The sequence below is a fragment of the Chamaea fasciata genome, unplaced genomic scaffold (genome assembly GCF_029207755.1).
Source record: "Chamaea fasciata isolate MVZ Bird 193981 ecotype frontalis unplaced genomic scaffold, bChaFas1.0.hap1 SCAF_10, whole genome shotgun sequence".
Classification (NCBI taxonomy): Eukaryota; Metazoa; Chordata; class Aves; order Passeriformes; family Sylviidae; genus Chamaea; species Chamaea fasciata.
Window position 1 is genome coordinate 4881898 of NW_027094095.1, and position 12741 is coordinate 4894638.

The 12741-nt window shown below is 51.5% G+C and overlaps 1 protein-coding gene across 2 annotated transcripts; it reads left to right on the forward strand.

Annotated features, from left to right (window-relative positions):
* Window positions 1-1769: 1769 nt before the first annotated feature.
* On the forward strand, window positions 1770-10514 carry TOR1AIP2 (torsin 1A interacting protein 2). 2 transcript variants are annotated; one of them, XM_066192141.1, is made up of 6 exons: window positions 1770-1935; window positions 2718-2918; window positions 4526-4849; window positions 4980-5294; window positions 5658-5822; window positions 7232-10514. In XM_066192141.1, exons 2-6 carry the CDS (start codon window positions 2885-2887, stop codon window positions 7990-7992), a joined length of 1599 nt encoding a protein of 532 aa, XP_066048238.1. In that variant the 5' UTR covers window positions 1770-1935; window positions 2718-2884; the 3' UTR covers window positions 7993-10514. The 2 variants fall into 2 exon arrangements, with proteins under 2 accessions (XP_066048238.1, XP_066048239.1); XM_066192142.1 differs by having other exon boundaries at window positions 5658-5756.
* The last annotated feature ends 2227 nt before the right edge of the window (window positions 10515-12741 follow it).

Below are 12741 nucleotides of genomic sequence, written 5' to 3' on the forward strand. Positions count from 1 at the left end.
ATACCTCCTACTGTACCAGCTGTAAATATTGTCATTCTTTTCAGTCCTAAAAGCAGAACACGCACATCAAGCACTGTTTTCTAAAGCAAAAATAAAAGAGGATGTAAAAATACCACATCAGAAAAAAAGAATCAACATAACAATATCAAGATCCTTTTTTGTAACTGTTTTGTGATGACTTCATGCCCTAGGCCGGACATTAATTTTCCTGCCAAACAACTTTCTGGGAACCAGGTTCTCAACCTGGAGAGGCTGAAATGACCCCCTGATTTTGTCACACTCTTGCTGCCAGTTTTGTGACACTTGTGCTTCTGTGGAAAGGGCGGCGCCTCGGCCCCAAGCACCTGCTGTGTTGAAGGGCCTGGATGGTTTTAGGGACAGAGGGATAGGAAATATTTGGATTTCCATTAAGCCCTTACCACCTGCAGCTCCTCTCTGCTGTTCCTTACTGATGGAGATCAAGTCAGGGTGCGAGATTGATGGCCGCCAGGAGCAGGGCCCTCAAGGTGACCTTGTCCTGGCGTTTTCCTTCCTGCTTTTCCATTCCCCTGGTTTTACAGCCTCTGCTGCACCTGGTGAGAGGTTGGTCATGACAAGGGAATGTGCTGAGTCTGCCATGGCCACTGTCCCCTCCCATGCTCTGTGGGTGACAGAGGAAGCCACTGTCAGAATTAAGGTGCAGTGGCCAGCACACCTCACCTTCTCATCACTTTCCTGACATGAGCAGTGGCATTATTGATGCCTGTGCACATACTAACAGCCCCGGGTAACGTGGCACACACATTTTATTGACCCCTCTGACACTGCCTCTGTGCTCCCTGGGCCTGTAAGGGTTTCTCTATGCAGCATAAAGAAGGTTTTTCCTTCCTATTTGAACCTAACCTCTTACCTGTTTTACAAGTGCCTCCAGCACTAGTAAGGGGGGGATTTAGTCAAATTGAAACAAATTAAACATTAGTCCAATCCCCCCTTTCAGCCCTCTGCCCCCCAGATCAAGGAGTCCCAGCCACTCTATGCCTGCTCCTTTCCAGTGCTGTTTCAGTTGCCTTTCCTTGTGTTTTGTCTCAGCCATTTGCTGCTGGGCTCCTCTGGGGATGCTGGTGAAAAGACAGCAAGCTGAGCTCCAGGGGCATTGCTGTCTCTGTTCTGCTGCTCCTTGTGCTGCTGCCTCTCCCCTGGCGTGCTCCACGCTGCTGCTTTCCACGAAATGTGTCCTGGGCAGGGGCAATAGGGAAGGGTTTGGAAAATACCCATGCCTGTACATGCCACTGTGCAGGCAACCACAAATTACAACAGATTTTTTTTCTTTTGGAAGAGCATTGCCTAAATGAGGCCAAGGGCTGACACACACTCTCAGACCTTTCCCCCCTTTGCAGTCTCTGGACCACTTCAGGGGACACTGGGTGGGCTCCACATCCCTTTCCCTCCAGGCTGATGCCGAAGACCCCCCCATTTCACATCCTCCCCAGCCTCCCTGCACTGGAAACATGACATTTCCAGAGCCCGGGCTTTGCTGCTTTGTAGTACTTTTCCTAAATCAACTCTCAAACCAGTTCCCTCCTCACTCCGGTTCCCTTGCTTCCACCCGCAACACTGTTGCTGAATGCAGGAAGCCACCAGTCACGCAATGAGCCTGAAAAAAAGCGCGCAGCCACAGAGTCGCGGAAACACGGCCAAAAAAAAGGAAGTTATTGTTTCCCGAGGGCTCCCGAGAACGACTGTGGGAGGGAAAACTACAGCTCCCAGCAGGCAGCCGGGAGCCAGGGAAGGGCAGAGTTCGCCGGCACGTTTCCAGCGGAGGACTCAGGGTGCGCGCTGGTGTCCTGCCACCGAAGGGCCTCTGGGACGGAGGGCAAGGGGAAAGGCCAGCGCTGGCCTCCTCTTGCCGCCCCTTTGCTCCCGATCGCCGCCCTGACCGGCTGCGAGCCTGCCTGGGTAAGCGTCCGGCTCCACTTTGTTCTGCTGACTTCCTTCTCCTGCCGGAGCGTCAGCATCGGGAACAGGGAGGGGAGGGACGAGAGCCGGGCAGGGCAGCGACTGCACCCCGCACCCCCAAATCGTGTGTTGGAGACGGTGCTGGAGGGGGGTCAGGTGCTCCCCTGTGCCGAAAAGCTGCCGAGGAGGCTGGGCTGGAGATTTCTGTGCAGAAAACCGCGCGCACCACTCTGCAGCGGGGAAAGTTTTGTGGGAGTTTTCCATGCCGCCTTAGTTGTGCTTGGGAAAGCCATCCGCTGGCTTACACCGGCGAGCCCTGTGCCCTGTGCCGAGGTGCTTTAGCGGCGGGGAGTCATCTCCGAGGGGTGCAGGCTGCGGGTTGGCAGCGCTCGGCCAGGCAGTGCTGAGCCCGCGGGGTGTTCCTGCCGGATCCTCCGACACGCTGGAGGCAGGGAGTGAGGGAGGAGCAGGCTCGTTGCTCCGTGTCGGCCTGAGCTGCCAGGTGCCCAGAAGAAGCCTGCCCGAGCCCCAGACTCCGGGCCTGCCGTGCGGGAGCGCAGCCGAGTCCTTCGGGATGAGACAGCGGTGCCTCACCCCGCTGGCATGTCCCAGGATAAATGCGGTTTGCATTAACCCCTGGACTGACGGGAAGCAAAATAGCTGACAGCCCATGGGCTGAAGGTTCATGGTTATGGGCGACATCCGCCCATTTTCACCTTGGGAATCGTGGAGGAGGAGCCTCCTGCACCGTGGATCACGGCTCCTGTGTTTGTGCTTATCAGGTGTGTGGGCGTGTAGCTGGAATTGCCTGGACCAGGACGGGATGGTGGCTGTGAAGGGGGCAGGACTTGGTCAGCCTCTCCAGCAGCAGCGACACACTGCTCCGTATGAACACCGGAGAAAGTGAAACCGAACACTGCAGAAGCCGCAACTCCAGGGGAAAAGGAAAATGGAAGAGAATCCAAGCGTGGGTCTGCCTGGAGGTAAGTGACTCCTAGGCTTACTCCGTCTGCTAGGAAAATCCCTTTGCTGCAAGTTTCCAGCAGTGACATGGGAAACCTGTGCAAAAGAAAAATAAACCAGTAAAAGGATCCCATCTTTTCCAAGTCAAGGAAAGCAAGTTGCCATCATTTTTTCAAGGGTGAAAGATGAACAGGTTACTTTCAGTTTCAATTCCGAGCTGCAACAGGTTTAGACTCTGTGTCCTGTGTCTCAAGAGAGCAGCACGGGGAGTGCTGAAGAGAGAGATCCAGGCTGGAAGAGCTTTCTTCCCTACATCCTGGTGCTTCCCATCCTCAGATGCTTAAATAATAAGTCAGTTTTCCACCATTTGTGGTTGGAAAAACTCTGGAAGAGGGAGAGCAAGGAGTAGTTTGTGCCCAGATTGAACAGCGGGATATATCCAAGTTTCCTCATGTTACCTTGTACTTACATTCTGTGGGAGCCTTGTTATGACTAGTACCTAGGAGTGTGTCAGTGATACAGTGATGCCATCACCAGCTCAGGTCTGTCCTAGATAGTCTGAAGTGTTACTGTAATAATCAGCAACAAAGAATGTAAAAGTCATGTTCTGACAAGTGACAAGTGCAGCTTTTCCTCTGTTTTCAAATTAGAGGGGAGTTCCTTGCCCTTTTTATCAGTGTTTATTCCAATTATAGCGTAATCATTTATGTCATTGTAGTGCTTGACCATTCATAAGCAATTTTTCACAAATAGTGCCTGAAATTTGAGCTGCGCTTTGGTTCTGTAAGGGTCAGAATACGTCACAAATGCTGTTCAGTTGCAGAATCTCTCTATTGAATTATGCTCTAGGGTTTGTTTCTAATTAAATGTTGCCATAGCTCTTTGGGAGAGCAGCTCCAGGACAGAAACAGAAACTGGGCATGAGCAGAATTATCATTTACATTTAGACAGATGCTTGAAGTGCACTGGCAGAACTGTACTCAACAACAGCCTTAGGAATTCTTCAAATCCATTGCTATCTGTGAAAACCCACATCTGTGGAAGATGTGGTAACATAGCCTCCCACTAAAGGAAGGAATTGCCTGCCCATCCCACCTAGGACGTAAGCTGGGATTGAGTTAGCTTTAGCATGACAGCTGTAAGTTCTGTAGTTTGGAGAAAAAAGTGTTGAAAACAGAGGAGTGTTTTGGCTGTTGCTGAACAGTGCTGGCACAGCACCAAGGCTTTCTGTCCCTGACCAGGAAATACCCTGGGGTGTGCAGAAGATTGGGCAGGGTCCCAAGGTGGGAAGAAGGTTGCTAAATACAATATAGCAACAAAAACTAGGGCACAGGAAGAAAGGGAGAAGGGGGTGGGTTCCAAGGTGACCATTGCTGGTGTGGCCTTAGTCTGCTTGTAGGAGGTGGTGATTGATTGCCTTTGCATCCTGATTCCCTCCTTCCCTTCACTCAGCTGTCTGGATCTCAACCCAAGAGTTTTCTCACTTCTGGTCACACTGTTTTCTCCCTCTCACTGGGGTAAATGTTTCTGCAGTGCCAGAATTGGGAGTTGTACGGGTGGTGGTAAAGCACTGGGCATTCTTGACTCCTGTGTGGCTCACTGGGTTTGTGAACTCTGATCCCAACAGCTGGACCAGCCCAGGTGGGGAGCACAGCAGAGCTACCTGGGCACCAAGAGGCCACCCAGGAAACACCTGGGCACCAAGATGCCAGCCAGGAAACACCTGGGCACCAAGTGACAAGCAGGTGGCCTGAGACACCCTGCAAACCAGAGGAAGACTCTTCAGTGTGTGGATCAGCTGCTGATGGGGGAGATACAACACTGTTGGGTTCAGCTGGTCCCACACTAGAGGAGAGAGCTGCCCAGGAAACTGAAGTATTGCCAGGAGAGTCTGACAAGACGAGAGAAGGTGTCTCAGAAAGACCCCTGGAAAAAGAGGATTTGGATGAAGGTGAGTCTCTCACCACCCCTGGGCCTGATAACTTGGGCCTTGGCTTAGAGGAGGCAGAGCAGGAGAATGAGTTGTTGGTTCTTGGGCTAAAAGAGACTAAGTGTAGGTCTGTGAATTTTATTCCCCACAGCTGGGCTCGGCCGTGACAATGTGGAAAGCAAAGGAGACAGCCCTGTCCACCAGGAAACACGGGAGCACCTGGAGACAGCTGGGCAGTGTGAAAGCCTCTGCAAGGCAGAGGAAGGTGCCTCATCAACAAGCAAGGCACGGAGCTCTGACAGTGAAATGGCACATATGGATGTGACTGGCATGGAAGGTGTCCCCAGGGGCCTCTTGGCAGAGAAGAGCAGCAGTGCCACTCTCCCAGACTGGGAGCCAGAGGCACCCAGAGAGCAGGAAACACAGGAGAGTGGGTCCCAGGGCACATTAAGGAAAAGACCAAAAGGTGAGCTGGTGGCTGCACACTGCTGCTTTTCCACTTCCTACCTTTTCCATAGGCTTTAGAACAACAGTTGGGTGAGATCTTTAGTAGCTGTTGTCACTTTCCTGGAGTCAAGCAGGAAAGAAGGTATAAGAAATTAATTGGCGTCTCTCTTTCTCTCTCCTTTTGCTCCTGTCATGCTTTGAAAGGCATGAAGCCACACTGCACTCTGCATTGTCTTTCTCCTTGCCCAGCCCAAGAGGAGAGATCCAAGACTCAGGGCAGTATTAACCCAAAGCAGTAGTCACTTCTAATGCTTTGCTTACTACAGCTCCACTTACCTGTTCCCTCAGCAGTGAGTGACATGTTTCTTTTCTCTTGCTGCAGGGGACACAGCCCCAAACCCAGAGACTCAGTCTTCCCTGCAGAACATCACCAACCAAAACACAGAGCAGGAGAAGGCCAAAGAGTCCCTCCTGTGGAAAGGTGAGGAAAAGAAGCTTCCCTTGCATGTTACTCATCGACCAGAAGGCACTGATCCTCCAGGAGCAAGTAATGAAGCACATTTAATTACTCTTCTCTCTCGGGACCTTTCACAGCCTCTTCTGAGGGTTTGAGAGAAAAAAACATCCCCTTAAATACAGGTTCAGTTTGAGCCTATAGTGGCAGCTTCCCCTCCAGCTCTTCAGCCTCAAAAGCTGGCGTATTGTGGTCATCATGCTGTGAGTGCCCTGGGATGTCCTGGGAGGTCTGGGGGCTGCTTGTGCTGAGGGTCCCCCTCCCCAGCCCTGCTCTGTCGTGGGGCTTTAAGCAGGAACAGTGATGCTGCTCTGCATCAACACATTTCTCCTGTTAGAAAGAGACCCTGCTTTGCCGTGGAGAGGGACACGAGCCATTGTGTCTGGACCTTGCTGCCTTCTGTTTTCTGAGCAGAAGCACGGTGGCCTTTGTTCACTCATGGCACAGAGAAGGCGGTGAATGCAGCACTTTACCTTGGGTCAGACATCTCCATGTGTGGTGCTCTGAACAGCCACAAACCCTAAAGAAAACAGAGGAGGGGGAAAGAGAAGAAAGCTTGTGGGCAGCTGCAAAATTTCCTCAGGAAGTTTTGCACAATGCTGTAACCTTGCCCTCATCCCTGGAGCTGCAGCCCCCTCACCCGGTGTACTGGAGTGGGAGTCTCACAATACAGAGCCAGCAGCTCCTTCACCTTTCCTGGCCAGCTTGCTCCACTTTCCTAGTGCAGGGGGCAAGGTCTGAGTGTGGGAACCCTGGAGGCTGAAAACATCAGGCTTTCTGAGCTAAAAGCTGCTGACCCTCAAGCAAGCACCACATTTGACTTGATGCTTTGGAACAGGCTACCGAGATTGAGTGATAGCACGGGGGTTGTGGGTGTGTAGTTTGGATGGTATTGTGTGATCTCACAGGGTGAAAAACTTAGATTTAAGATTTTAGTGTATAGTAATACATGTGAGTCAAGATGGAGGACTTTGGGCATTGTCTAAGTCCTTCCTCACCTTCTTCTTCCTTCTTCTTCACGGGTTTGGGTGGTTTTCTGTAACTGGGTGAAAAAGGTCTGCATTGCGGGCCTTGGGTGGTCATTATTGGGTCAAAAATATAAATAATACAGGTGTCACCCAATAGGTGTTACTGGGTGATTAGTGCTTAAATAACCTTGGAAGGAGTTAGAAGCAGTCCATTTTACCTCATTTCTGTAATTTGCTAGTTAGTGCTCACGGCTCACGAGTCTGTAAATAGATAAGAAATAATAAACATCCAAGTCCAAACACAAACTTCAACTCCCGTGTATTAATCCCAATCCTGGCAGGGAGAAAAGAAGCCAGAACTGTTACAGTCTGAGAGGGGAGAACTAGCCATTGCAGCTGCTTTCCAGCGTGTCACTGCGGGTCACTTGGCACTGACTCCTGTTCCCTGTGTCTTGTCTCTCCCCTGTTGAACAGGGCTTTTCATCGCGGGCCTCGCGGTGCTCAGCTTCTGCATATTCTGCTTCTGCATCCCCACCTCCAGCTCCCAGCAGCCCCGCAAGAACCCCACGGTGGAGGCGTTCCTGTCCCAGTTCGACCAGCTGCAGCACGGCTTTCCGGGCCAGAGCCCGCACCTGTGGCTCCGCGGGCGCAAGTTCCTGCGCAAGCACCTGAACGCGTCCCAGCACACGCAGCCGGCCATCATCATCCTCACGGCCGCCCGCGGCGCCGAGCGGACCCTGCGCTGCCTCAGCGCCCGCCTGGCCGACTGCTACTCGGCCGCCGTGCACGGCAGCACGGTGCAGGTCGAGGGCGAGGACAAGGCCGGGCTGCACAGCGACCGCGCCAAGCTGGAGGTGGACTCGGAGCTGAGCGCGGCGTTCCGGGCCGGGAGCCGCGCCGCCGTCGTTCACCGCTTCGAGCTGCTGCCCGCCGGGGCCACCCTCATCTTCTACAAGTACTGCGACCACGAGAGCGCCGCCTTCAAGGACGTGGCCCTGCTGCTGACGGTGCTGCTGGAGGAGGACACGCTGGACGGCCACGTCAGCCTGCAGCAGGTGGAGGAGAGGGTCCGGGACTTCCTCTGGGCCAAGTTCACCGGCACCAGGACCCCCAGCTCCTACGACCACATGGACTCCGACAAGCTGAGCGGGCTGTGGAGCCGCATCTCCCACCTGGTGCTACCCATACAGCCGGTGCAGACCATCGAGGAGGGGGGCTGCTATGCCAAACCCTAGGGACAAAAATGGCCAGAGCCCCGAGGAGGGTTGGAAAGATGGTCCTGGCTGGCTCTGGTGCAGGCAGAGGCACAACCGGTGGTTACTTCTCTTCAGCTGGTTTCTTGTAGGTTCCTGGGAAGAGTTTGACAGGGACAAGTTGATCCAGGACATTTGGGCAGCTGAGTCCTGGAGGTGATACACACGCTTCCTTCTGGCAGATGGGAATAGGGGGTATTTTAGAGTTCCACAGGAGAACATCAACCTGTGAGGAGGCAGGAGGGAAAACAGGACCTTGCAGGTAGCGTTTCTGTCGAGAAATAGACAAATAATGTTCACAACCTTAGTAGTAGTACGACAGAAAGATGCTGTGATTCGGCAGCTCTTTCATCTCTCCCTCAGCTTGCTAAAGTTGTGTACATCAGTCTTTATCCAGGGAGCTGCTAGAACACAGAAAGGTCAGATTCCTCAAAGCCCAACATTTTGAAGACATGCTTCAAAAAGGAAAAGCAGTTTGCCAGTCAAGGGTGTGACCAGTCAGCCCCAGTAGAGTCCCAATTGCACAGCCTGATTGACACCAGGCAAAGCCCAGATCCTCAAACAAACCTGCAGTTCAGAGATCCCCTAAATGTCAATTACAAGAAATTTCGGGTTGTCAGCACTTGAACACTACACTAATGACAGGGATCCCTGTTTGCCAGAGAACAAGCTCCAGAAGCAGAGAGCAATGAAACTTGCTGTCACCATATAGCATGAAGCCTCAAGGCTTTTACACAGGTAAAAAGATAAATAAAACCATGTAATTCAATGCTACCTGTGTGTAAAACAGGTCCACTCAGTCCCTTTGCCACACAAAACTTGCAACTCTCTCCTCAGGCCAATGCTTTGGTCCTACACAACAGATTGTTCTTTACCTAGATCTCTGATCTGTGTGCAGGGCTGGGAGCCTGCCAGCCTCTCCCCAGGTGACTTCTCTTGATGAATGTAGACTATATGTTGATATTTCAGACCATGTAGGGTAGCACACCGGGTTCTTGCCCTCCAAGGGTACATTTGCCTCCCTGCCAGGCAGATGGAGCTCTGGCCTCTGCCAAAGCAAGTCGGAGCAGAGCTGGGTTAGCTGGTCAAGACAAAATCTCTGCCATTAACGCTAAAAATCCTTGACAAAGCAGGTTAGTTTCTTTCCATTCCTCCTTTTCTGCATCCTAGGAAGAGAAATCCAAGTCCTGGAAACACTGTGGTTCCCCTGCACACTGTGTTTCTGCAGGTGCTGTGGGGCAGAGCAGCCAACTCAGGAACACCTGGAGGGCAGGTGCAAGTTACAGCATTTTTTATAACCCAAGGGGCAGCCCCAGGTGCCAGCCCCGTGTGCGTGTGCGGAAGGAGCAGATCATGGCTCATTTCCACAGCAGCAGCACAGACCGAGGCCTTGCAGAGCCAGGCTCTGTATCCAGACAGGAACAAATCCTCACCACCACGGTCGTTTTTAGCAGCTCCACATCAGGGTCGTCCTTACAGCAACTGGACCCTGGTGTTGGATGGATCTCCTGCCAACAGTGCCTTGCTGATCTGCCCCACCAAGGGCTCAGGGAGCCTTGCACCCTAAAAAACACAGCCTGTCTCTTCTTTCCCCCTGCCACGTGCCTTGACCTGTCTCAGGAGATTGGTGGCCCTTAACTTGGAGGAGGGGACAAAACGAAGGAAGAGGGAAGGTTATTTGTTCATGTTCTGGCCAAAGAGCAGACTTTTTGGTTGTTTGGGGATGTGAGGACAAGTCCACAGAGGGGTTTTAACCGTGCTAAACACTGGGCTAAATGTGAGAACTACCTGCTGGAGCCCAGGGCATGGTTTGATACCAGGCACAGGTTGCTTACTCCTCTCCCTCTTTTCTATTGCTGTACACTACTCTGGTGAGAGAAAACACTGTATCCTGCTCTGCAGGGTTAAGTGTGGGTGTTGGTGTAAGAACCAGCGGAGCATTAATCATGCTATGCCAATATTTTGATGGAAATCTGTATTTTAAAGTTCTCTGTCTCCGTTTTGCATACTGTGTTTGCAGTGCATAACCCAGGTGTGCAAAGGCAACTCGCCATTGCTGAAAGTGTCACCCACCTGAGTTCTTCCAATGCAGAGGTATTTTTATGGCCTTTTAAAGACAAATATCTGCTTGCTTCTGGAACAGGACTTCTATTTAAAAATAAATGGTGAGGTTGTGAAAAAAGTCAGCAAAGTGAGACTGGAATCTGACTGTATCCCGTTATTCTTCTTAGCTATATTCATTAAGCTAGAGAGATCATCAATTAGGCAAAGTTTTATTTAGGTCAGGGCTGTAGCTGTGCAAACAAAGTGAATATTTGCTGTTCCTGGAAAAACTCTAAACAACATTTTTCTCAGTTGTTTGGGGGGCAAATCTTTGCAGCTTTTTCAACTGACACAAAATTAAAAACAAACCCCCAAAGAGCTGCTGGATTCAACCCGGCCTGAAATAACTGGGATTTGCATAATTCTTAATAAAAGAAACTGAAATCCACTGACAACTGAAATGTTTTAGAAATACAAAAAGCAAATATTACTCATTTCAGCAGACTGGTTCCACTTGATATTCCACCACTTCAGCACACACAAACTTTTGCTTTTGTGATGAATTTTTTTGCCCAGCTCTAGCCTAAATGGAGAGAGGTCTGGAAAAGAAAAGATGACTTACCCTGTTAATTTGGATTTTCTTCGGTCCCCTGACAACAGTACTCGTAGCAATGGCACTTGCCTTCACATAGATGTGATTGATCGCCAGAAGTAAAGATCACCCATCTCCTGTTTGATGCCAGAGGACAAGATTTGGCCCTACACCAAAGATTTACATGAAAATCCAGTGTCCCCAGGTACAGCAAGACTGGATGCAGAAACCAGGCTGCTTTTTTATGTCTTGCACATGAATCCAAAAGCGAGTCCAAAGGGAGCAGCTGAACAAACTCAGAGGCGGAAAAGGTGGTGGGGTTTTTTGAGTCCCAATCTCTGCGGCAGCAGTCCTGCAGGGAAGGATGTGTTGCAACCACGTGCTCAACAATCCTAAAAATCACCTTGAAAATTACACAGGAGCACAGCTGAGGGGCAAAACCACTCCTGGAAGGCCCGCCTGGACTGCTCCACCACAGAATCAACGCTGATTATCCCCGTGAATGTGCTGCTGTCCTGTAGCCGATGTAACTTTGTCACCCTCAGCTTTTAAAGCAAAGTGCTCCAGGGAGTGCTGCCCAGTGCAGTGAACCCAGTTCAGCCACATCTCTCCTGTTGAGCTTTAACCTCTGTGAGCTCATCTGCAGCTTAACCCTCCTGCAGCTCCCTGCACAGGCTCTCCTTCGGGGGCCACTTTCTGGCCCACAAAACCTCCTTTGTAACTGAGAGTTGCAGATATTGGGAGCTGGAATCTGTTTTGATTTCCCACCTTGGACTCTGCAGGGGAAGCAGCTGTATAATGAACCACACAAAGGAGCTTGGCCTCAGCCTGGGGGACGTGGGTCCGAGAGCCTGCGATGAAAAGGTTCGAAGAATGCAGCTTAAAAGTGTGCTCCCCACAGAGGGAGGGGGCTAAGCCATGGCAGGCATCCCCCTGGCCTCTCGCTGCTGTAGCTGTGCTCAGCTCTTGTGCCGAGGCTGAGGAGAGGCGCTGCAGATCCCTCGTGAGGGCACTCAAGAGCTGAGGATCCTCTCGGAGCCAAAGCAGAGGCATCAGGAGAGCACAACACGAGGGATGGGAACAGCCTCCGCACAGCTCTCAGTCCTTTGAGCTCTGCTCCATCCCCTGCCCCAGCAGCCCAGGGACCACTCAGACACCGCTGGGGAACAAAAACCAGGAGGTGGCAGTGTCCACAGGGGAGCAGACCTGGCCTTTTCCCACAACGAGCTGAATGAAGCCCCTGTTTTCTGTGTTAACAGAAAATTTGTTATTCTTAATTTCTGTATTGGAGCTGAATCCTTAGGGCTGCTCAGAGCAGCAGAAAGGAGGATCAGCCACAGCCCTGGGCAAAGCCTGTGTCTGCAGAGTGCCTGCACCACAGAGGTTCCTCCCCACAGGAAGAGAAAAGTCCAATTGCTCCTGCTCCCAGGGCCAGGAGGGGCATCTGTTCTGGGGCAAGCACCAGGCTCCCTCCAGCAGGCTGGGCAGCAGCAAAAACACACACAGAGAAATAAAGAGGTGCCTGCAGACCTCTCCGCACCGAGCCAGTCTGACATTCATTTTTCTTAACTCTCAACCTCTATAATTACCTGGTGCATCAGCAGCCACAAACACTGCTTCTCCATTCCAGAGGCCTGTGGTTCCCCTCTTGATCGTGTTTGAAAGATTTTTTGAGAAACTGTTGGCTGATGGAAGCAAATTCAGTGAAACAAGAGGTTGAAATAATCCCAGGCAACTTCCAGAGGGCAGGGGATGAGTGTGAATCAGTCCTAAACAGGATTGGCATCCTATAATGACAAACACTGGCTAAGGAGAGACAGCTGGGATGAAACCGTGGGTGCTGCTACACAGGAGATCCTCAAACTCAGGAATCCTTCAACATTGCCTGGTGGCAGTACAGCCCTGCTTTCTGCTAACAGGGCACATGAAACTGGAAAGCAACTGGGGAAAAGCCCCTTGTGATGGTAGTGCTGCATGCAAGACCACAAAGGGCTGCTGCACATGCCAGGCTTGGTCTGCTCACACGTAACATGTCCCACAGCAGAACCAGCTGGTCCAATTAGAAAGTGGCAGGTTTACTTTATGGTGTGAATAAA